General features: G+C 38.3%; 1 protein-coding gene across 5 annotated transcripts in view; it reads right to left on the bottom strand.

Moving 5' to 3' along the window:
• TMTC2 (transmembrane O-mannosyltransferase targeting cadherins 2) overlaps positions 1-26354 on the bottom strand; it is a 462711-nt gene that overhangs the window by 327624 nt on the left and 108733 nt on the right. Inside the window, exon 1 of one of the 5 annotated variants that reach the window (XM_063615122.1) lies at positions 433-528. The exons of 3 other annotated variants lie outside the window; for them this stretch is intronic. In XM_063615122.1, coding sequence (XP_063471192.1) covers positions 433-494 — 62 coding nt within the window. In that variant the 5' untranslated portion in view covers positions 495-528. Of the gene's footprint in view, positions 1-432; positions 529-26354 lie in introns of those variants that run through there. One more of the 5 variants, XM_063615123.1, reaches the window with a different exon arrangement.

Below are 26354 nucleotides of genomic sequence, written 5' to 3'. Positions count from 1 at the left end.
TAACATTCTGGGGCCATTTTGTGTAGAGAAAAAATTTCCTATCCATATACAAGCTCCTGAATGTGTGTACATATTAGCACAAAATATAATACTGAATGACCATCATGGTGGTCCCAAGTTCTGTGAAAGGATAAATCCAATATACTTCAATTATGAAGGTAAATATGGAATAAGTTTTAGAAGGATTTCCCACTGACTTATGAATGTTTCAGCATATAATATTAATAACAGAACTGATTTATGAACTGCATCACTTCCCAGAAACAACAGAAGGGGAAGTACCACAGGTTAATTTCAGTCTCATAAAAGAATCCTAAAGTAAAAGTTAAAAGTGCTCAGAATACGAGCACTTGCTCTTAACACCTTTTCAAAGAAGCTTTTTTAAATGCCCTCCATCCTCTTTTTCATCTTATCTAGCATTTTCTCCCATACCTGCCGCCAGACTGTGGCTCAGTCCCAGGCTGTGAAGAGATGAGGAGGAAAATTTGTTTCATCAGACTAGACTACCACCTACCACATGGAAAGTGGAGAATACTACGTACTGCAGCGTGCCCAGCTATATGAAGCACAAAATGACTAAACCAGAGCAAGATGGTCACAGGTATTTTTATCAAATGATTTCAGGAAAATATCACCTATTTTTAGTACCATCGTCAAAATCTCCATTTGCTACTGGGAATTTGAAAAAAATGTTCAATGAAAATCAGGTTTGCCACAAAATCACTAAAAGAACATTTTACTTGGTTTCACAGGCTGATAAGCTAAGTAAGACCTGTATAGCAAGGGACACCTTGTTATAGGCATTCGAGTTTTAGTGTGGTATTTCATAAAGCCCTCAATCTTTGTAAACCCTCTCATGCCCCAAAAAAGGGGAGAAATATAGGCTATATAAGGGTATTCTTTTTAAAATATAACTTATTTTTTAGAGAGCTATGAGGTTGACAGCAAAACTCAGCAGAAAGTTTTGCTTTCTTTTAGCAGAAAGCAAAACTCAACAGAGAGCTCCCATGTACTCCCTGCCCCTCACATGTACAAGCTTCCCACTGTGATCATCCTGGCTATAGTGGTACATTTGTTAAAACTGATGAACCTGAAGTCACACATCATTATTACACAAAAGTCCATAGTTCACCTTACAGTTCATTCTTGGTGTTGTACATTCTATGGATTTGGGCAAATGTATCCACCATTACATATCACACAGAGTAGTTCCACTGCCCTAAAAATCCTCTGTGCTCTGCCTTTTCATCCCTCCCTCCTTCACAGCAACCATTGATCTTTTACTGCCTCCATAGTTTTCCCTTTTCCAGAACGTCATACAGTTGGAATTATACAATATGTAGTCATTTCAGATTGGCTTCTTTCATTTAGTAATATGCATTTAAGGTTCCTCCATGTCTTCTTATCACTTGATAGCTCATTTCTTTGTAGCACTGAATAATACTCCATTGTAAAGGAGTGCTTTTTTACAGTAGCTTGCAAGAGATACAAGGCAGAGGACACATCTACCTTTTTTTTTTTTTTTTTTTTTTTTGAGATGGAGTCTTGCTCTGTCGCCCAGGCAGCTGGAGCGTAGTGGCGTGATCTCGGCTCACTGCAACCTCCGCCTCCCAGGTTTAAGCACTTATCTGCCTCAGCCTCCAGAGTAGCTGGGATTACAGGCACGTGTCACCGTGCCCAGCTAATTTTTTTTGTATTTTTAGTAGAGATGGGGTTTCACCATCTTGGCCAGCCTGGTCTTGAACTCCTGACCTCGTGATCCACCCGCCTCGGCCTCCTAAAGTGCTGGGATTATAAACTCCTATGCACCTATCACATAGCGGGAATCCAGTAATTTGGAATGAATATATTATTGAACAAATGAAAATATAAATGAAGTTACTTAATCTTTCTAAGCCTCATTTTCCTTATCTGTAAAATGAGGCTAACATCTTCCTCATAATAACATATGAGAAATAGAAGACCATATTTTAAAGGCAGCTGTTATCATTAGTCATTACCAATATGAGTTGATAATTAAAACAGTATTTACAAACTTGGCATCATGAATCTTTTAGTTCCGGAAAAATTAAATGGTAAAGAAAGAAAGAAGGTTAGGCCAGGACTTTTGTGAGATGCTTATGGCATAAAATTTAAGAAGGTATTCCCCTATTTGCTTTGTCAAGATTCAAAAAGTTTTCAACAGACTAGTAAAAAGGATCAAAACAAATGAGGTGATATTCAAGGTACTTGATCACAAAAACCTAGAATTGGCCAGGCACTGTGGTTCATACCTATAATCCTAGCATTTTGTGAGACCAAGGCAAGAGGATGGCTTGAGGTCAGGAGTTCAAGACCAGCCTTAACAACATCACAAGACTCTTTCTCTACCAAAATAAATAAATAAATAAAATTATCTAGGCACAATGGCATGCACCTATAGTCCTAGCTACTCCAGAAGTGGAGGCAGGAAGATCGCTTGAGCCTAGGAGTTCTTCCCACCACTTCACTCAGCCTAGGCAACAGAGGGAGACCCTGCCTGTAAAGAATAGTCATAATTCATTTTTTGAATTTTTTTGTAAAAACATAGAATCCAGGTCCACAAATTAATTGCACCAGTAATGAATGAGGGACTTCTGGGTTAATGGAAGAAAACTTGAATGTTTTAATTTTTTGCAAAGTAATTAAGGATCAATAGTATGTTTGTAAAAGTTATTACAAACTTAGAGTGAATAAAAATATAACATAGAAATATTGTTTCCTGGCTGGGCACAATGGCTCATGCCTGTAATCCCAGCACTTCGGGAAGCTGAGGCGGGCAGATCACCTGAGGTCAGGAGTTCAAGACCAGCCTGACCAATATGGTGAAACCCTGTCTCTACTAAAAATACAAAAATTAGCCGGGCGTGGTGGCATACACCTGTAGTCCCAGCTACTCAGGAGGCTGGGGCAAGAGAATCGCTTGAAGCCAGGAGGTGGCGGAGGTTGCAATGAGCCGAGATCACTCCATTGCACTCCAGCCTGGGCGTTGTAGCAAGACTCCGTCTCAAAAAAAAAAAAAGAAAAGAAAAAGAAAGAAAGAAATATAGTTTCCTCAGTGTGATGGTTAATATTTGAATGTCAACTTGATTGCATTGAAGGATGCAAGGTGTTGGCAAAGGAGATTAACATTTGAGTCAGTGGACTGGGAAAGGCAGACTCACCCTCAATCTGGCTGGGCACAATCCAATCAGCTGCCAGCACAGCCAGAATAAAAGCAGGCCGAAGAACATGGAAAGACTAGACTGGCTTATTCTCCCAGCCTACATCTCTCACCTGTGCTAGATGCTTCCTGCCCTCAAACATCGGACTCCAAGTTCTTCAGCTTTGGGACTCTTGGACCTTTGACCACAGACTAAAGACTACACTGTCGGCTTCCCCACTTTGGAGGTTTTGGGACTTGGACTAGCTTCCTTGCTCCTCAGTTTGCAGATGGTCTATCGTGGGACCTCACCTTGTGATTGTGTGAGTCAAACTCCTTAATAAACTCTCCTTTATATACACATTTATCCTATTAGTTCTGTCTCTGTAGAGAACCCTGACTAATACACTTACAAAGTACTATGAGGGGCTGGGCACGGTGGTTCAGGACACCTGTAATCCCAGTACTTTGGGAAGCCGAGGCAGGTGAATCAACTGAGTTCAGGAGTTTGAGACCAGCCTGGCCAACATGGTGAAACCCCATCTGTACTAAAAATACAGAAAATTAGCTGGGTGTGGTGGCAGGCACCTGTAATCCCAGCTACTCAAGAGGCTGAGGTAGGAGAGTCGCTTGGACCTGGGAGGTGGAGGCTGCAATGAGCTGAGATCGTGCCATTGCACTCCAGCCTGGGCAACAAGAGCAAAACTCCGTCTCAAAAAAAAAAAAAAAAAAAAAAAGGAAAGAAAAGAAAAAGAAAGAAAAAGTACTATGAGATCATGAACAGTGTCTAGTTATGAATATCCCATTTCAAGAGGAGCCATGATAAACTGGAGATTATCTGTAAGTATGCCAGAGAAAAAAGAATCTCAGAGCCATGTTATCTAAACAGTTATAAAATTAGAAATGTTTGATCTGATAAAAAGTTAACATTATAAGAGCAATTTGAGTTGAAGTAACAAAAAATTATCTTTCAGTTGAAAGAAAAGTTTTCTAAAAATTAAAACTGTTCAAGAATGACAGAAATTGTGTCCTAATAGTAGCCTTCGTTTCAAAGAAAACATTCAAACAGAGGCTAGAGGGTCATTTCTAAGCCATACTGCAGATGCTGTCAATCTAGAATTTTCTTCTCATCTAGGATGTATATAAATAATTCTAAAATCTATGTGAAATCTACTTAAACCCTGTAGAATTCCCACTGGACTAATTATTAGGAAAAGGTAGGCCTTACTTTGTACCTACTGTAAATGTAGTCCATAAGTTATCTTTTCACACCGAAATTTAAAAACAGAAAAAAAATACACAATAGCGCTAAGAAAGCTTATCCACTACAAGTATTTTGGATTAGAGATGAAGTCTATCACTGCCCATCTGGCCTTCAAGTGACCTACTTTTTATTTTCACATTACATTAACTTGTAATTAGCTTGTAGTCCATAAGGTTCAAAACAGATCTGTTTCCAGAACAAGCCCCATGTCAACATAAAATTTTAATAGGTTGAACATGAGAAAGTAAGTAAGTGATGGCTGAAAATGCTAGAAAACTATTTAACATCGTTGAGTATTCATTAAGCAACTATTACTAGGCACTCCCATATGAGGTATTTGAGAGATTCAGAGAGTCTTCGTCATCTCCACAATCAAACGAGGGGATGCCTTTACATTTACACGGGAAATAAACACAAATACTTCACCTACAGCCATGTTCACTGCTACCAATGACCTAGAGAATCTTGCAATTAACCTTTCTATTGAATCATGGTCTAGGGCACGTGGTCAAGTGCATGGAAAGAGTCAGGCAAAAATGTTATGTGCTTGAGAAGCATGCAGGCATTAAAGTTGAGTCATCCATCATTTTCTGGACTTCCCATAAGTAATAAACAGTTTTAATTTTGCAAAGACTTACCATGGAAAATTTATATTGAGAAGAAAATAACACAATATTAGCAAGGACAAAAGAAATTACTCTTTTATAATATGCATTATCTGGAAGTATTTGGAATTCTGCTTTTCCATAGATAAAATATAAAAATATATATAACCAGTCAGCAGTTCCACAGCAAGTACTGCAATAAGAAATAAAAATAGATCTGGGAAGTCCAAATGGTAAGCCTCCATGTCCAAAAATGCAAAAGTATTTTCATGTAGAAAAGATGAGATATAGCACTAAATGATAAGATACAAGGGGAAAGAACAGAGATTTTACTCCCATCTTAAAATCATAGCTGTAGCTCATTCTTTCCTTTAAAGTGTAAAGTAAAAGGTGCTGCCTGGTACTATACAGAAAATGCCACCCAAGATAGAGGAGATAGAAACTAGAGCCCTACAATAATTTTCCATTATCTCAAAGGTCAACATACACAGCCAAGAATAAATTGTGTGTGCCACCAAGCTTGAGCCTTCTGGTGATAAAATGAAGAGAGGCAAAAGGCAACTGATCCAACATTTAAAAAGATAACAGTTATCAAGGTCATCTAATCAACTTGGTTTCATTTTGGAAGCAGTGAATTCCATATTATGGAGTAAATGAAGTGCCAGTTCATCTTTTATGGTCTCACTGTGCTTTCTCTTACTGAGGAATGAGACAAAGTTTAATGACTAAAGACACAAATGACCTAATGAATAACATTGAAGGAGATGATTCAAACAAGGCCCCAGCAGTAAACACTGACACACACACACACACAAAGTGATCCTTTTATTCCTTTGCCAAGGGCAACAGATTTTAACAGCAGAAATGGCCTTCTGTCACTCCACTTACAGAAAAACATTCAAGAATTATTACAGGATATAGGTCAAACTGTACCAAAAAGAACAACTGAACTATAGGCTGAACTCCTGAAGAATACTATATAACAATAAAATAACACAAAATGGCTTTAGGAAAAAATAGAAAAATTCTTAGATATTAGGTTAAAAGTAAAAAAAAAAAACAAAAACAAAAACCAATAGACTTTCACAGAATAAAGAAAAATTCTAGCCGGGTGCTGTGGCTCATGCCTGTAATCCCAGAACTTTGGCAGGCTGAGGTAGGTGGATCAACTGAGGTCAGGAGTTCGAGATCAGTCTGGCCAACATGGTGAAACCCCATCTCTCCTAAAAATACAAAAATTAGCAAGGGTGTGGTGGCGGGCACCTGTAATTCCAGCTACTCGGGAGGCTGAGGCAGGAGAATCACTTGAACCCAGGAGGCAAAGGTTACAGTGAGTCGAGATCGTGCCATGGCACTCCAGCCTGGGTGACAAGAGTGAAACTCCATCTCAAAAAAAAAAAAAAAAAAAAAGAAAGAAAGAAAAATTCCTGACTCTTATGAGTTTTGTTCCTATGTTCATATACTGTGCTATATTCTCTTTCACCAATTCAGCCTAAACTATTTCTACAGTGCAGACTGGAATAAGCAGAAATTTTATTTGCTTACACAAATTTTATCCAATATTCCTTCTAATGTAGAATCTTTTTGAATTTTTCCAATCTCTAATAAATATTTCCAGTAATTGGAAGTTTATTATCTTGTGAGCCTGCCCTTTCCATTTTCAGAGAGCACTATAGGCCAAAAAATTCCTCTCTTCATAATCTTTGCCTAATATTATTTGATGTAAAAACAGCAGGTTTTTGGTTGGTCCCAAGGTAAAGGAGACACCTTCCATATGCATTTGGGAAGATAATAGAAGTCTGATATAGCAAACACATATTCTATCTTATTACAAACTCATGCTACGTCTCAAAGGCCACAACATTTCAAAAATATCACCACTGTTACAATCCAATCCTGAGTTTTTTGGAGACTTCCTGGCAGTCTCCTAAAAACTCTGTGGCCCCCCAAAGAATTAACAAGTGTTAACGGAGCCCATTTCTAGGGTGAGGGACATATGTGGTATTGTACATATGTATCAAATGGATGCCTTCAATTTTAAATGAATTTTTCACAAGTGAAGCTTAATTTTGCTGAATGAATTGTAGGTAATATTATATACGTTCATTTTGAAATGATTTAGGTTTTCCTAATATCCTGAGGTCTACACATTTAGAGAACTATTTAGAGCATTCTCTAAATAGGAACCTTCACTGTTCATTTCTAAACTGAAGAATTAGAAAAAAGAATAGTACATTCAACTCAACAAAAATTTGTTAATGGCCTTAACTTCTTTTTAGACAAAGTTTGCTCATTCATGCCTTTATATATTATTTAATACATACCCACTACTATATCAAGTACTATGCTCCATCACAGAAATACAAAGATAAACATAATCTGCTTATAGGAGAGATGTGAAGCTAAATAGGTATATTAGAAGCATTACAAAATAGAGGGAGGAAAAAGACGACTTTCTCAGACTAAACCAGTCCCATTCTACCCTCAACCCATGTACCTGTGAAGATTTATCCTTTGTAACACAAGTTAAGGAAGCCCATTATTCCTTCCGGAGAATGGACAGTATTATCTTTCAGATTGATTCAACATGTTAATCTGAAGTTTATTGAGTTCTTTAGATTTGCTGGGTCACACCTTCACTGGACAGTTAATGTTTTGGCCTACAAACTTTCATTCCTGCTTCTTGCTGAGATAAAATAAGGAAAAAAAAAGAATAAAAAAATCTGTATTTATCTTCAGTAGAGCAGATGCCAACATCAATAACCCTTGAAGGACGCCTGTAATCCCAGCACTTTGGGAGGCCGAGGCGGGTGGATCACGAGGTCAGGAGATCAAGACCATCCTGGCTAATACGGTGAAACCCCGTCTCTACTAAAAATACAAAAAAAATTAGCTGGGCGTGGTGGCAGGCACCTGTAGTCCCAGCTACTCGGGAGGCTGAGGCAGGAGAATGGCGTGAACCCAGGAGGCGGAGCTTGCAGTGAGCCGAGATAGCGCCACTGAACTCCAGCCTGGGCGACAGAGCGAGACTCCACCTCAAAGAAAAAAAAAAAAAAAAACCTTGAAGGAAGGATTTCCACGAATACACCACAATGGGATTGACTGCTATAATTCCCTTAAAATTCAAGGATAATAGAGAATTCAGTTATTGACCCTAAATGTCTGAGGAGCTATACTTGCCCCTCAAATGTTAAATGTAAGGTCAGATCAAGCCCCAAGGGAATCCTTATTTGTTGCTTTAAAATTTGTAAAAATTAAAAGCATGGTTATTTAAAAGAAGATGATACTGATTACCTTTAAATATAATGATCTGACCACTAATCAGTACAAATTTGGTTGCCAGAGGCATATTAGGCTATGGGTTTCTAAGACTCTGAAGATCACACAGGAAACCCCCAAAAATCATTACCAAATAATGTAAGTCAAGATACATTTTGGAACAACTGATAAATTGCACTGCTTTACAGCAACCTCAATGAACTCAGTAGTAGAGGTACCAGATAGTGAAGCATACATAGAATTGTGAGCCACTAAATGCTAATGAGATAAAGAACTTTAAAAATATGCATCAGGAGAGCCAGTAAAACTTGTATTTCAGATTGACCAAAAAAAAAAAAAAAAAAAAAAAGGAGTTCAAAGAAATGACCATGAAGCATTTAAACCGAGTGATGAGAGGAATGAAAATAAGGCAAAGACCTGGTTGTTACAGTAAATCTGAAACTTTGGCAGGGATAATGGAATTAGCATCTGATTTTAGGAATGAAGTGTCTGAGGTTGACCTACTCAAGGAATGAAGTATAAACATTTCAGAAATGGGCAGGAGAGGCCGGGGGTGGTGGCTCATGCCTGTAATCCCAGCACTTTGGGAGGCCGAGGTCAAGAGATAAAGACCATCCTGGTTAACACGGTGAAACCCAGTCTCTACTAAAAAATACAAAAAAATTAGCCGGGCGTGGGGGCGGGCGCCTGTAGTCGCAGCTGCTGGGGAGGCTGAAACAGCAGAATAGCGTGAACCCAGGAGGCGGAGCTTGCAGCAAGCTGAGATCACGCCACTGCACTCCAGCCGGGGTGACAGAGCAAGACTCCGTCTCTAAATAAATAAATAAATACAAATTAAAAAAAATAAATGCGCAGGAGAATGGCGTGAACCCGGGAGGCGGAGCTTGCAGTGAGCCAAGATCGCGCCAATGTACTCCAGCCTGGGCCACAGAGCTAGACTCTTGTCTCCAAAAAAAAAAAAAAAAGAAAAGAAATGCATGAACCAGGAGCTTACATGAAAACTGTACACAAAGTCCTTAAGAAAACAGTCAAGCTGATGTTTGTCACACACTACTGTCAGAAAATGCCATTGGTCATCTCCAAGCCTAGAAGCAGTACCTCCAATGTCCTGATGTCATATGGTTTACACCCGCTCATCCTCTTTAGCACCTGTATGTTTACTTCCATATGTATCTCAGTTTTCCCGTCTACACAGCTAAAATCAGGTCTATTTCTCCATTTTCAACTTTCCCCTGAGCTACAGCACTGATTCTCAAACTGCTCATTAGATAATTCCATCTGGATTCCACAGTAATATTTCAAACTCAACGTAAAGGTCAATTCCTCATCTTCCTAAAATAATGTTCCTCAACCACATCTGACTATTTCTGTTGCCAGTGTCTTGATTTTCAGTTACCACTTCTTTCTTATTCCAATATTCATTTGGTTTTAAAGTCAAACAATTTAAGCAACACCCTGTCTTTTCTATCTATCCTTTTTGTTCCTTATAATCATGATTGGTAATTCTGGTTCTTTTTCTCTCTTATCTACCTGCTTCCTTTATAATCCTCCATGAATACTACTGCAAGATAACAATTTTAAGGCAGGAGATGACCATGCTCAACATTCTTGCTCAAAAACCAACAACATACATTCATTTTGTCATGGCACTTGATGTCTGCCACAATCTGTCTCTAATCTTTTTCCTATCTTGTATTCCTCAACATGCCTTATGTGTCTGTCCCCATGTAGCCAAACTACACGAATAGTATTCTCCCTTAGTGCTTTGTTCTTTTCCACCTCCTTCTTTTATGCCTCTTCCTGGTGAGAGTTTCTTTTGAATGGATAGTTCCCCTTCTTCAAAGCCCATTTCCTCCAGGAAGTCTTTGTCATTCATCTGAAAAACAAATTTTTTCCCTTACTTCAAATTCAGTAACACTTTGTTTCTTACTTAACAGAGTGGTTAATAAAATTTACTTTGCAGGCAGATTAACTGGAACCTAATGCTAGCTCTGCCATCCATGACCTCACCATGAGCAAGTATCTTCATCTCAGTAAGCCATGGTTTCTTCATCTGCAAAATGGGAATAATGAATAGTACTTGCGACTTAAGGATTGTTGTGAGAGGTAAATATGCCAGCACCTGTTAAGCACGCTATAATCTCTGGCTATCATTATCATCTTCATTATTATTCCCTGTTCCCTCTGAGGGTATCATAAACATAACATTAAAACCAGAGGAAATTTAAAGGTTTGGTACTATACTTTGATTACCACTTTCTACCAGCACCTACTAGAATATCTGGCACATGGGAGTTCAGTAAGTATTCGTTGAAATTAACCATAAACGAATGAGTCCATAAACATGAAATCAATAAGTACATATAAAACTCAGTCTTAAGTTTTTGGTTAAAAATATTGCTATATATAAAACAGATAAAGGAAATACAGATTAAAAGGATAGGGAGGGTAGGCAAGAAATTTCCCATGCCAGTATCATAAACTGACTGCCAAAAAAGCTTACAAAACTGTAAAAATATAGTTTATAGATCAAGGGACGTAGGAGACTCATAGTGGTGCTCTGTGGAGGACCATATTTTAAATGTCACCTTGATTAAATAGCATGTGCCAAGAAGAGAATGAGCAGAATGGTTAAGGGTTTAGAAAGAAGGCCAAATAAGAAAACCCTGAACAAAGGAAATGGAATATTTAACCTGAGAAGAGAAAACCTTAAGTAGGGATAGAATCATTCCCATAAAGTATATAAAAAGTTAGCACTTGGTAAAGAGAGTAGTTGACTTCTGTGTGGCTTCGCAAGACTTAACGAAAAATGTAAAAGGAAGAACATTTTGACTGAATATGACAAAATGACTATTAAAGCTGCCCAGGAACATAACCAGCTGCTGTTACAGGGTAGTAAGTTCCAAATAAACATAAGCATTCAAGTAGAAAATAGTATCTGCCAGAGATGCTAGAATATTTAAAACTATACATATTGGCATAAGTATTACATAGCTGAGTTCACACATATTAAAAGAAAAAGATACTGATAAACACTATTACAGTGAGGTTGGGGAATATTTATATAAACATAATGATCCATATATACATATATAAAGTACTAGTCTGATATATTTCTGAAAATTCATCACTGGTAAAAACTGGATTCACAGTGTGACGGCAAAAAACTAAATTACATATACCAGTTAAATCTAACAATCAAAAGTGAAAGTTGCTATTATAGGGATAGAGGTTGTTCTAAGTGATTTTATGATTTTTAAAAATTTGTTTTTAATCCTACAAATCATGTTTGAAGGTCAGTCATATTTCTTACATTAAAAAATAGTTAATTATCAATATTTTTCTATAAGCTTACAAGATTTTCATAAAAAAAATAAGAGCAAAAGAAAATGGAAGACGGAGAGAAACAAACCGAGTTAGTCAAAAATAAAAATTTAATGTGTTCAATTATTTCAGTAAACCTACAGAAACCATCTTTTATCACATGTAAAAGATGCTTTCCATAATTCTATCTTAACTGTCTTTATTATAGCTATTCCACATGATACAGAAAATATCCAATAGTTTAATGTAATAAAATTCCATTTCATTTTGGATCTACATACATTTCAAACTGATTAGATGTCACCTTAAATAACCCTTCCACTCAAAAAAGTTGGCTAAGTCAGTTGACACTTTCCATTACCATTAAATGGACAAATTTTATGACATGCAGATTTCCAGTTGGGCCATTACTTTAAAATAAACTCCTTACTTCTTATGGGATTTTCTTTTTTAATTCCCAAGGAACTTAAGCTTTCATGAATCAATTCAATACAACCACTATTACAGAGAGAAACAGTTGAAATTACATGCAGTGACTGCATTACATGCAGTTGAAATTACATGCAGTGACAGTCTGAGACAACTGCAATAACTGATTTTACTTCTAATAAGTATCAGTAAGTGAAAAGTAGTACTGAAAAAGAAAAATTATGGTACTAGCATTCTCTTAAAGTTTCAGATGTGTTAAGATATCTTCAGAAGGAGAGAATGTGGCTCATGCCTGTAATCCCAGCACCTTGGGAGGCTGAGGCAGGTGGATCACCTGAGGTCAGGAGTTCGAGACCAGCCTGGCCAACATAGCGAAACCATGTCTCTACTAAAATTACAAAAATTAGCCAGGTGTGGTGACAGCTGCCTATAGTCCCAGCTGCTCAGGGGACTGAAGCAGGAGAATTGCTTGAACCCAGGAGGTGAGGTTGCAGTGAGCTGAGATCACGCCACTGCACTCCAGCCTGGGCGACAGAGCGAGACTCCATCTCAGAAAAAAAAAAAGAAAGAGAGCATGGAAAAGAAAACTTCAAATCTTGAAAAATGTACAAAGTAATTTTACCTATAAGCAGGGATCTAATATTAAAAAATACTTTTCATAGTATAAACGGCTCATTCATTCAGAAAAACTTATACCAGCTCTTATCGTTGTAATTTAAATTATATTTAAGTTTCTAAAATGATTTGCAAATATATGAAACTTCAGATCCATCCTTTGAAAATACTAAAGCTTTAAACAATTTTCCCCAATGTTCCTTATACATACATTTGTACTGATTTTTCCATTTCTTTCTGTGACAACACTACTTAGAATTTATACATAATATTGGCTTAAGAAGTATGTATGGTGAGCAACTAAATTAATACTATTATTGTAAAATATAAAAGAAATTGGCCAAAACCTAATTAATTAATGAGAATAAAATTTCTACGAGGGCAGATCTTTCTGCAGCACAATTACTAGAAAAATGCCTAATACAAAATAGGTGCTTGTATTAGTATGTTTTCATACTGCTATAAAGAACTGCCCAAGACTGGGTAATTTATAAAAGAAGGAGATTTTATTTTATTTATTTATTTTTGAGACAGAGTCTCACTCTGTTGCCCAGGCTGGAGTGCAGTGGCTCGATCTTGGCTCACTGCAACCTGTGCCTCCCAGGTTCAAGTGACTCTCCTGCCTCAGCCTCCCAAGTAGCTGGGATTACAGACCACCAGGCCTGGCTAATTTTTTTATATTTTTAGTAGAGATAGGGTTTCACTGTGTTAGCCAGGATGGTCTCGATATCCTGAACTCATGATCCTCCTGCCTCAGCCTCCCAAAGTGCTGGGATTACAGGCGTGAGCCACCGCACCTGGCCAAAAGAAGGAGATTTAACTGACTTATAGTTCAGCATCACTGGGGAAACTTACAATCGTGAGGGAAGGTGAAGGAGAAGCAACACACCTTCTTCATAAGGTAGCAGGTAAGAGAAGTGCCCAGCTAAGGGGGAAGAGCACCTTATAAACCATCAGATCTTGTGAGGACTCCCTCACTGTCATGGAAACAGCATGAGGGAAACAGCCCCCATAATTCAATTACCTCCATCTGGTCTCTCCCTTGACACGTGGGGACTATGGGGATTACAATTCGAGATGAGATTTGGGTGAGGACACAGAGCTTAACCATATCACTGCACAATAACTATTTCCTGCATAAAGTGAATGAAAAACAGTTAATTTCTGTTTTATAAAAACCTTGCTGGAAAATACAAAACTTCCCATACTTGAAAGAGGATCTTACAGAACCAATTTTGGGGTCAAAGTTTTGTATGTAAAATGTTTGTTTTGTTTTCTAATAATTCTGTTAAAAATAATAAAACTATTTTAATTTTAAATATAATTTTAAATATAATTTTAAAAATAATAAAAAAATAATCGTTAAAAATTCTGTTGTTTAAAAATAAAAGTTTGTAATGTGGAATTCAAATAAACACTGCACCCTTGCCTTTTACAAGAAAAGCAAATTAAAATCTCATCCACTATGTTTTAAAGAAAATCAAAATCTAACATTTGACAATAATCAGTATAAGCTTCCTTTGACCACAGCAAAGAAAAAGTCCACTTTTTCTATGCTTTTAAAGAAACTGGTATGCAAAAGCAACTGATTATAATTCAGTCTTCTCTCTCATTAAGCATGTATAGATTCTAATCATGAACATTTTCTCTCCATATCCAAAACAATAGTATCATTATGCATGACCAGAACAATCTAAATTTCTCCACAAAAAGATTCTGCATATAAATTCTCAGCATTTCAGCTCCTCTAAAATGAAGAGAGATTAAGATGATATATACAGAAAGGACCAGCCTAATTTGGAGAATATTCAGTGTATGACCCCATACCGTAAGTATTTCCTTCAAATAAAAAACGGCTAATGAAATACTGGACATATCAAATACGATGTTTCTTCTATGTTTCTTCTCAGAGTCGTTAGTCAAGGGAAAATGGTAAGAATTATTTCTTGTATGTTAGTAATTCCTGATATGAATCCCAACTCACATTCACACTCTAGTCCCAAAACTACTGTGCTCCAGGCAACTGGCAATGACTTATTGCATACACAGAATCTGCTCCTGCCTCCAATACGTACTCAATCCCAGGGAGGATAGGTAAATAGTAGGAGAAAATTATGAATGACTTAAGTATTTGTGAGAATATCTAACACCAATAAGGTTTTTAAAAATCCAATTTGTAGACATACTTGTATACTTTATGTTTAAACACTTTTTAAAATTCTGGTGTGCAATCTCAAAATATCCATCTCCCCTGCAGAAATCTGCTCATCCTTTAAAATGAGTCCCAATACAACTGTCTCCTTTACCCTACAAAACTGTACCCGGAGGACTTAAACATTCAGTCTTCTGTATAGTCAAGGAAATTGGTTACACATATTTCACTCCAATTTGTAATGGAGCTATTAGTATCTCTTCCTAACCAGGTTATAATCACATGCAATGCAAGATCTGTAGATTTTTCTCTATTAAAAAAATCTTATGAAGAACCTAGCATAAGTCTCAGTATATAACCAACAACAATTTATTAAACTAGATTTGGAATATTCTTCCTATGACTAATGCATATTATTGGTGACTAGAGGTAATATCCTTTGTTTCTTTGCCATGAGTGTTTTTATTTACTATTTCTAAATACTATAGATACATAAAATAATATGTAATTATATAAATAATTTCTGAATCTTATTTTCATTCACTCAGAATAAAAAGTCAATTGAGATAGCTTCTTTCCTAGAAAAAAAAATCAAACAATGGATTTAGAAGCCTAAGAAATCTTGAAAGAGGAATCTTTTCCATATCAAGTGGAAAAAGAGATTATATAAGAATTTAATTGTAATTTTATATAGTAATGGACAAAACTTTTGGCCAATACAAATTTATACTTTAAACAAAAGGCTGATTATAGAAAATCTACACATTAAAATGTTAGAATAGAAAAATATTATTTATCTATTACAAAATAAAAACTAATCCCAAACTCTGTCCAGTAAAAAGGCTTATCACTTAAACTATAATTCTGAACTGCATTTGAGATGCAGCTAGTAGTGACAGGAGAATACTGGAGTAGATACCAAAAGATCCAAGTACAAATTTTGCTTCCAATACCAATAGAGGGCCTCCTGGCATATAACGGTGATCAATATATGTCTGAATAATAAACAGATGAAGAAATGAAAGATGTTAAGGGAATTTATTTAATGTTTCAGCTCAGTTTCCATACCTACGAACTGACAGCAATAATTCCTTCACTACCTGGTTAAAGATTAAATAAGATGATATACATAAAAGAACATTTAAAATTACAAAGCACTATATAAATAAAAGTTATTTTATTGTAGTTAACATACCACCTTCTTATATTCGATATAGCAATAAAATTATACTGTTTCCTATTTTTTAAGCCAGCATAACAAAACTTCAAGAAAAAAGTTTAATATACATGTACATTAATTATATCACCATATTTCTTTTTCTGAAACATTTAAAAAAATTCATGTTGTTTTTGGGTAATTTAGCTAATAATTTTTACTGTGAGGTAATTGTAATTTTAATGACATTTTGGTTCAACTTATATTAATATTCTCTATTGCTTTTTAATCTCCCGAGATGCAGCCACTGTTTTTTAAAGTTTTTTTAAGATTTTTAAGATTCAGTTTTTTAAAAACTGAATCTAGAGATGCCAATTTCTGCATCCAATTAAAAGTTGTCCAAATCATTATTAAACAGTCTCAAAACCTAAAAATTTTTAAAGCCCATTATAAGAAAGGCCTAATAATTTTTAGGTAGCTACAAATATAAATTGGATGATTCTGTTTCTAATCATCCATCTAATTTTCTTAAAGTTCTACATTAATTAAATTCATAAACTCTCTCTTGTTCAGACTATTCCTTTCCAGTCTAAATCTCAAATCTATCTATTAGGATGGCTCCATCACCTATAGTAGTAGTATTAGATCACTGGTCTAATGCTATCCCAGAATAAATGAGTCTGGATATTTTGTATTTGTTAGCTCTTTCTGTACGGATACATTCTACCTCACATGATGCTTCCTCATTCAATTTGGCCCCACATTCAAAGACCATATATAATTCACCTAAGATACAGAAACAGATTTATGGGCTCTTATTTCCATCAGTCATTAGAAACACGCATTGTCTCTGTCATGCATTGTCTCTGATGCTTCTAAATCCATATTTGGTGCAGTAAGTCACAGAAGAAACTTAAACTGAAATACCTACTTTATCTCCTAGAGGTGGCACTCACACAGGATATGAAAATGAAATATTTCCCCAACAACTGACACTGAATGAAAGGGAACTAGTTACCCTTCTTTTTGCTCCATTTCAAACAATAAAATTTAGAGGCTTGTTCCTCACACTCTGGTTTAAGCTGTCTGCCTCTCCAGTCTTCTGTCAAGGAATTAATGGTTTGGAAACTAACAATTAAATGCACTGGGTAAAACTATCTAATTAAAGGAACCCTGGGTAAATCCCTTTATAAAGTGAAAAATCATTTGACAATGAACACAAGCACTTCCTTATATATGTTTCACAGGTTTAAAAGTCATATTGAATGAACAGAACATTAATATCTCCGAATATTTCTGAATATTTCCATTAATTAGTTAGAATTTAAAGATCGACGTATCAATTCCTGTTTGCTTCAAACAGCTGTCAGTCATACATGTTAGGAGCTTGTTTTGAACTCAACAGGGTTCTGTGCTAGGAGTCATAAAATCATGGGTAGATTTTCTTGGACAAAATATGTACACAATCCATGTACTTAAGAATGGTGTATATACAGCTGACCCTGAACAACAAACGTTTGAACTGTGTGGACCCACTTATACAGATTTTCTTTTGCCTTTACCATCTAACACAGCAAGACCAACCCCTCCTCTTCTTCCTCCTCTGAAGCCTACTCAATGTGAAGACAAGGATGGAGACTTTTATGATGATCCACTTCCATTTAATGAACAATGAATATATTTGTTTCTCTCTTAAGATATTCCCGTTAATATTTTTCTCTAACTTACTTTAAGAAAACAGTATATAATACATATACCAAAAGTGTTTATTGACTTATCGGTAAGGCTTCTAGTCAATAGTATCAGTAATGAAGTTTTTGGGGAGTCAAAAATTATATGCACATTTTCGACTGCACTGGGCTTGGTGCCCTTAATCTGTGCATTATTCAAAGGTCAACTGTATATCCACGTTCCGTATCTATCCCCACTGGAGAATAAACAAAAATGCCAAATACCAAAGATAAAATAAATACAATGCCAAATACCATATCTGATTCTTTTTTGGTCCTTGTGGGCAAGTTGGAGAAATTTGACTATGTTTGCCATGGAGTATCAGTCATAACTCCTTACTACTTAAGTAATTTCAAGTTTACTGTACTTGTGTGACTGAGCCATTTTTTTTTTCTTGTCTTAAAAAAATGCTGTCAGAGTTGGCAGAAAACAGTAAAGAAAACAAATTTCCTGAACCATTTGTCAGTTGTGAACCACTTAGATTGCTGCCATCTAACAATGTTTAACTCAACCCACAAAATAAAAGATTTCCTTCCAATTCCTCTCAGTGCTTCCCTCCCCTCTAGATGCTTTCACAGCACCTTGGTCATATCCCACACTGTCTGAATTTTGATTTATCTGCTTCTCTGCCTCCCCTACTAAACTGCATATGCCTCAAGGATATGAGCTGTATCATCAAGGATAAAAGCTGTATCATTCATCTCGGTATTCCCAGAACGAGTAGAGTGTCTAGCACCAACTAGATGTTCAATAAAGACTTGGTGAGTTAATTAAAAAAATAAAAATTTTACATAGCACCACTGATGATAGCAATGAAAGGCCAAGGGCTTTTTCAGAAAGTGGAAAAGCCAGCTGGGTGCAGTGGCTCATGCTTGTAATCCCAGCACTTTGGGAGGTCGAGGCAGGCGGATCACAAGGTCAGGAGATCAAGACCATCCTGGCTAATAGGGTGAAACCCCGTCTCCACTAAAAATACAAAAATAGCTGGGCGTGGTGCCAGGCGCCTATAGTCCCAGCTACTAGGGAGGCTGAGGCAGGAGAATGGCGTGAACCCAGGAGACAGAGCTTACAGTGAGCCAAGATCGCGCCACTGCACTCCAGCCTGGGTGACAGAGAAAGACTCCGTCTCCAAAAAAAAAAAAAAAAAAGTAGGGGGAGGGGAGCAAACTTACTAAGTGGTGTAAAAAGTAAAGTAGAGGTTCCTCTTCAAAGACTTTCCTCCCATCTAATTAGAAATAAATAATAACTTCTCTTAGAAGCAAAATTTATTCAAAGACCTGTGCTAACATTCTTAAATATCTGCTACCTGTAATAAATAAATCAATGTACTTTATGTTCTTAGCTCCCACAATTTCGCCTAAATATTTGTCCTGGCATGCTTATACTGGTCCAAGCAAGCATTAGGTCATAGCTTGCTCCTCTTCCTTATTTGAAGGTGTTTTTACCTTTCTCAGCATTCCACAAGTTACTTCCTCCTTCCTTTGTTCTCCTCTACCTTTGCCTCTTTTTAAAAGTTCTAAGTTGCTAGCCAATAGGGACAAATATAGAATGTGAGGTCCAGTTCCAGCCAATGGAACCCAGACACAGCAGTAGGGTGGACCCGTCATGTTATAAACGACCCTATCTCCTTTGTTCGGTGTACTCTCATGGCGAAACTGCTAGAGATTGTACCCTTTCTACAGAAAGTAAAAATGGCCTTGCTGAGGAAATTAAATTTATGTTCAAGTGCTATTTCTTTATGGCACCAGGGAACAAGCATTTCTAACAGGGGCAATCCACTGTGTTTACGTAGGGCCCATGTACAGTCTTAGTTAGGTCTGCCTGTTATATGCTAATGGTTGTGACGGAAATCAACTTCCAGTCACTTCAAATGCAAGATTTCTTATGAAAACTGAGTGTTACTTGAAATTTCTGGGCAACAAAGCCTCATTGCACTATTCAATACTGGAAAAAGTTACTCCTTCTGAAAACTGACATGTCAATGTTAAATTGGTATCAGTTGGTCAATAATCACTTGAGGCTTTTGTAGAAAGCCCTTTTCTATTTAAGAAGAGATAAGGTGCTTCAAAAGAGCAATTAAAAAAAAATATTTAAGCACCTATTGCAAAGCCCACCCTTTGTTATTAAAACAAAAATGTAATCATCATTGCTTTAAAAAGTCCAAAAGTGAAGACGTAACACCTCTTCCATTAAAAGCCCCAAGATTTATCTTTCAGAAAAAGTTTCTAGGTAACAGAAATAATACACCATGATTTTTCAAAGAAATTCTAGAAATTTTCAGAGGAAGTCAATAAAAGCAGTTTCCACTTTCTGAACACTTACAGATGCCTTAACTCCATTTACTTTGATCTAGGCCGCTAAACCCTTAGCCAAAACCTCTCTTTCTGAAAGGTGACCAACCTCCTTAATCTCACAAAAACATTTCATGCTATTGACTACTGCATTGCCTTCTTCATGCTCTCTCCTGTACTACTCTGTGAGGCTGCACTTCTCGTTCTGCTCGCTGAAGCTCATTACTCTCTTCTTTCCAGTTCTTCCTCCAGAGCCTGAAGTTTTTAACCCTATTTTCTTTGAAATAGCATTCATGTTACTGAACTTGTTAGGGATGCGATGAATATCTGAACTGCCGGAGATGAATCCATAGGGGTCTGCAGCAACCTCAATTCTTGCCTCCTCAAAAGAAAGAATTCCACTGAAGGGCATAAGGCAGAAAAAGACACCAAGGCAAGTTTCAGAGTAGGAGTGGAAGTTTATTAAAAAGCTTTAAGACAGGAAACAAAAGACCATACACTTGGAAGAGACCCAAGCGAGAACTTTGGAGGTCAAGTGCGGTGTCTGACCTTCTGATTTGGGGTTTTATATGTTGGTATTACCTCCGGTGTCTTGCGCCCCTTTTACCGTGATCCTTTCCTTGGGGTGGGCTGCTTGCATGCCAGGTGGCCTGCTAACATTTGGGAGGTGAGCATGCACAGTGTGTTTACTGGAGGTGTATGCATGCTCAACCGAAGCGTTTTTCCCTTTTCCAGTGGAATGCCTCTGGAAGGTGATACTCTTGCCATTTTGTCTCTTAATGCGCATGCCCAAGCCTACTCATCCAATTTCTGAGCTGCCAATTACCAATTTCAAGTATTTTTATCTATTGTGAAACTCCTCTCTCCCTGGCACCTGAGATCAATTATCACTTTCATGTAACAACTGTGACCCATCAGGAAACTGCCTCTCCCTGGTGCTGGCTGCCAACCGTCATTTTTAGAGAGGCCTTGTGATAACTGCTGAACCATCACCTGATGATCGCCTGATATTCCCGGTGGGTGGAGAGTGGGGAGCCTCCTCTAGCCCAGCTCCTGCCTGGCTAGCTACTTACTGTAACAAACTCAGCTGTCTTGATGTCTTGTCAATGAGAATGAGTCCAATATTTGTTCCTCTCACCAAGTCTTTCACATTTCCAGCTGCCTTGTGAGGCATTCATCTGGATACAATATCATACCGGCCACTTAAGGATGACATAGCCAAAATTTAACAACCTCTTGTATTCTTTACATTTGCCACCCAGTGTTCCTAGACACCCTGGATCAAAACATGGGACTCATCTTTGATTCCTTCTCCTATTCTAACATGCATTAAGTCCCGTTGATAACACTTTTACAATATGTCACACATCTTATCATTCTCTCTACATTCCGACTTTCATTAATAACATTCAAGCCCTCACGACTACAAACCAGGAATACTACAGAAGCTCCTTCAATGTGTCTCCATCACCAGAGCATCTCTAAGTATCCTACGCTACCAGACTAGCCTTTTCTTCTGCAGAGCCTGTTCAAAGGAGTTACTCTTAATTTTCTACCACAAAGTCTAAACTCCTTAGTGTGCTATCATCAACCTTCTACAACTGGTTCTTTTCCTGTCTTTCCAACATTATCCCTATACTTAATTCTTCAAACCAGCAATTCACTTTTGTATATCTCATGCCTTTTCCTTGGAATTCTTCCTCCTTTACCCTATTTTGTCAAAATCAATTTTATCTTTCAAGGATGAAAACTAAAAGTTTTCTTGAATTATCCAATTAGAAATTAGTTCTATTCCGGCAAATGTCTTTACCCAATTGTCTTATGTCCCTTATTATAGTGGAAGTGAGAGGTGACAGCGTGCTGGCAGCCCTCCTAGTCCTCGCTCGCTCTCGGCGCCGCCTCAGCCTTGGCGCCCACTCTGGCCACGCTTGAGGAGCCCTTCAGCCTGCCGCTGCACTGTGGGAGCCCCTTTCTGGGCTGGCCAAGGCTGGAGCCAGCTCCCTCAGCTTGCGGGGAGGTATGGAGGGAGAGGCGCTGGCGTGAACAAGGGCTGCGCGTGGGGCTTGCGGGCCAGCACCAGTTCCGGGTGGGCGTGGGCTGAGCAGCCCGCACTCCAAACGGCCAGCAGGCCCTGCCGTGCCGAGCAGTGAGGGGCTTAGCACCTGGGCAAGCAGGTGCTGTGCTCGATTTCTCATGGGGCCTTAGCTGCCTTCCCACGGGGCAGGGCTCAGGACCTGCAGCCCACCATGCCTGAGCCTTCCCTGCCCCCCATCCCTCCCACTCCCCCCTCCCCCCTCCCACTCCCCCCACTTCCTCCCTCCTACCACTCCCCCCTCCCTCCCCCCCCCCCGGCTTCCCTCCCCAGCTCGGCCAGAGCCTCCCCGATGAGCACCGCCCCCTGCTCCACGGCGCCCAGTCCCACTGACCACCCAAGGGCTGAGGAGTGTGGGCGCATGGCGTGGGACTGGCAGGCAGCTCCATCTGCGCCCCCGTGCGGGATCCACTGAGTGAAGCCAGCTGGGCTCCTGAGTCTGGTGGGGACTTGGAGAATCTTTATGTCTAGCTAAGGGATTGTAAATGCACCAATCAGCACTCTGTATCTAGCTCAAGGTTTGTAAACACACCAATCAGCACCCTGTGTCTAGCTCAGGGTTTGTCAATGCACCAATCTACACTCCGTATCTAGCTAATCTGGTGGGGACCTGGAGAATCTTTATGTCTAGCTAAGGGACTGTGAATACACCAATCGGCACTCTGTGTCTAGTTCAAGGTTTGTATATGCACCAATCAGCACCCTGTGTCTAGCTCAAGGTTTGTAGATACACCAATCTGCACTCTGTGTCTAGCTCATCTGGTGGGGACTTGGGAGAACCTTTATGTCTATCTCAGGGATTGTAAACGCACCAATCAGCACCCTGTCAAAATGGACCAATCAGCTCCCTGTAAAACAGACCAATCGGCTCTCTGTAAAATGGACCAATCAGCAGGATGTGGGGGGGGCCAGATAAGAGAATAAATGCAGGCTGCCGGAGCCTGCAGTGGCAACCCGCTCGGATCCCCTTCTACACTGTGGACGCTTTGTTTTTTCACTCTTTGCAATAACTTTCTGCTGCTACTCTTTGGGTCCACACTGTCTTTACGAGCTGTAACACTCACTGCGAAGGTCTGCAGCTTCACTCCTGAGCCAGCGAGACCACGAACCCACAGGGAGGAATGAACAAACTCCGGACACGCCACCTTTAAGAACTGTGATACTCACCAGGAGGGTCCTTGGCTTCATTGTTGAAGTCAGTGAGACCAAGAACCCACCAATTCCAGACACAGAAGCTTCTCTCATCCTTATTCCATGCCTGAAATTCTCCCATGGGGCCTATTATATAAGTTTGAATATAGGAGATCCTTAAAAATGATGGCCAAGTATTTTGGAAGTTGTCAAAACCCTTGCCTTCTTTTTAAAATGTTTATAAATAAATACTGTTGAGAAACAAATACATAAAAGTTACAAAACTATAGGCTAGTATTCTGAACTTCCATTAACATGTTTACTAAGCATGCCAATGTGTGTTTCTGATTTAACCCCCTCTTTGTTGTTTAATAATGATGTACAACCAACAGAGACAGCTCTAAGCCACACACAAACACATTTCATATTTCCAAATAAATGCTAACAGGAAAAGTGTGTTTCTACAGGATTTGACTCTACCAGTTAAAAATCGACAAGGACAAACCCTGTTGTCTCCCTACTCTCTGCAAAAAAAGTGTGGAGGTGTCATTTGTATTATCTCATCAATGACAGTAAGTCATACATTTCCAAGCTCTTAAGTGTGGAAACACTAAAACTCAAATTTTGGTGGTGGGAGGATGTTAAATAGCATTTACTACTTCAGGAGCTTAAGTAAATTCTGACATTTACCTTTTTCTCCCTTTCCTCCAATAATGTGCTTTAATGAGAAAAATATGAGTCCTGCTCTGAAAACACAATAAATGCAACAGTTTGAAAGAGAAGAAAGCAGTCTGGTGTCCAGCTGGGTGCCCAGTGCTGAGAACAACTGTCCAGACACACAAGCTGAATAGAGCAGGAATCATGACAGAGTAGGACTTGTAGCAGACAGAGGTGAGCCACACTGCAAGGTAACGAGCCAGATGTTTCCCTCAGCCCTGGAATAGGCCTGTTTCCCAATATCTGCAAGAGGCAGCAGGACCTTTTTGTTTGCCTTCTTGCTGGCTGTCATTTCATATGCTCACCCTCTAGGCCAGGCACTACAGTTAAGGTTTTAAGAGTAATGTCTCATTTATTCTGCAAGCAATCCTCTGTGAGAGAGACACTATTATTACCTTCAGTTGACAGATGTGGGACTGGTCTCAATAAATAAATAAATAAATAAATAAGGGTGGTTATATTAAAAATTACTACTCTATAAAAGCAAAACAATACCTGCTCTGTAAGCAATTTGAGAGCCATTCGTGGTACCTAGGAATTATAAGATTTAGAGTATTTTATATAAATTGCATGATCTAATCATCCCACATGAGCCTAAAATGACTTAATACTGTCCTGGTTCTGTCTACCTAAAATCCTTCAAAAATATGCAGTGAATATATGAGTAAGCCAGAAAACCACTGTCAGATAATTGAAAGCTTGATAAACCAGCGCCTATTATCTTTAAAATTGATTTAGCATCTAATTCAGAATTCAGAAAATAGATACTGATTTTTTTTATACGCTTCTGAAGTGACTCTTTTTTTGTCTGCCTAGACCTTATTACACACAGCAGCCAACATATGTTGTGATACTTGAAGAAAACAGTGCTTCCTAAAACACCATGTATCAGGAGACCATACCAGAGGTGCTGCTACATGGTCACGTCTCGGTAAAATTCAGCCAGCCTATTCACTTTAGCAACAAGGAAGCCTATTTCTCTGAAGTACATAACAGTGATTGTCCAATTCATTATGCTACAGAAGTGTAACAATTGTCGTGGTGAATAAAAGAATGTGAAGACAGCCTCCCACAAGTTTTATTAAAATTGTAATTAGCAACACACTGCTTCACAACAGTAACACCTAGGCTATATGGGAAATATTTCAAATCATTTTCCAGTGGTATAAATAAAAATTTCAAGATCACTTGTGGAACACCCACTATGTTTTTTAAAATGGCAATCAGTGTTGCAGAAAGCAAGGCAGGAAAGATAATGTAAACAGGAAACAAACAATGTAAAGTATGAACAATACAGTCTGCACTGGAAAGGCAACTAAAAACTTCAGATCCTCTGACATAAATCACAGCAGGAACCAACATTTAGTCTTATATTACACAAACATATCTTAAATAATTGTTATTACAGCCAACTTTTATTTTGAGCTGATTATACCTATTCATGAGATGAATTCAGTAAAACTTCACAAAAATATGAAGTAGGAACTTTTATATCCCCATTTTAAAGCTGGGGAAACTGAGGCTTAGAGGGGTTGAGTGACCTGAGCAAGGTTATAACCAGTGGCTGGTAAGTTGCAGAACTGCACTTATATCCCAGTCAGACTCCCAATACAACCTGCTCTTGGTCTTTAGACCACTCTGCTTAATAGAACCAGCCTGAGAAGAAACAGGCTCGGGCAGAAGTTTCGACCACAGTTCAGCCAAAGCCTCCTCCTGCTGAGGAGGAGGCTGTCACTTAGAACAACTTTATTAAATATGTTATGCACCATATATACTTTTCCCCTAAGCTTACCACCATAACAAAGTTATTCTTAGACCAACTAATTACATTAGTAAACTGCTGGAATAGGCTGAAGTTATTTTTATTATTTTCACCAAAACATAAAGGAGGCTGTTGTGTAAGTTAAAATGCATGTAAAAGACTGTAAATAATTACTCATTTGTTTTGGAGTAAATACCACTAGCTTTTCTTGAAATTTTTCACTACTAAAACAAGAAGCCAAAGGGCTCAATTTACCATGAGAGCCTTCAGCTGGGGTATCAGTCTATTACAGAACTAATTTTTACAGCAAATACAAATCATTCTTCAGCCTTGTTTCAAGATACCTTAGTAACCAGCTCTATGTTTTCCCCTCAGTAGTTCTCAGTGCTTTCACTGAAATACAGGACTGCAATGAATTCAGCCAGGTCGTCCTGGCTACAAATAGTCTCCTCCCAAAACTCCATCCCCACCTCAACCCCAATCTTATTAAAATCCAACAACTCAAAAGGCCCATGGGAGGCCGCTCATACTCACTTCAGATACACACACTGAGTGCCATCTACGTGGCTGGCCCTGTTCTAAGTTTCTGGTGTTCTGGTATTCTAACCCATCTTACTACCTCTGAAAAGCCAAAATAGCTGATAAC

Source organism: Symphalangus syndactylus, chromosome 13 (genome assembly GCF_028878055.3).
Source record: "Symphalangus syndactylus isolate Jambi chromosome 13, NHGRI_mSymSyn1-v2.1_pri, whole genome shotgun sequence".
Classification (NCBI taxonomy): domain Eukaryota; kingdom Metazoa; phylum Chordata; class Mammalia; order Primates; family Hylobatidae; genus Symphalangus; species Symphalangus syndactylus.
This window is presented reverse-complemented; position numbering and strand designations above follow the sequence as displayed.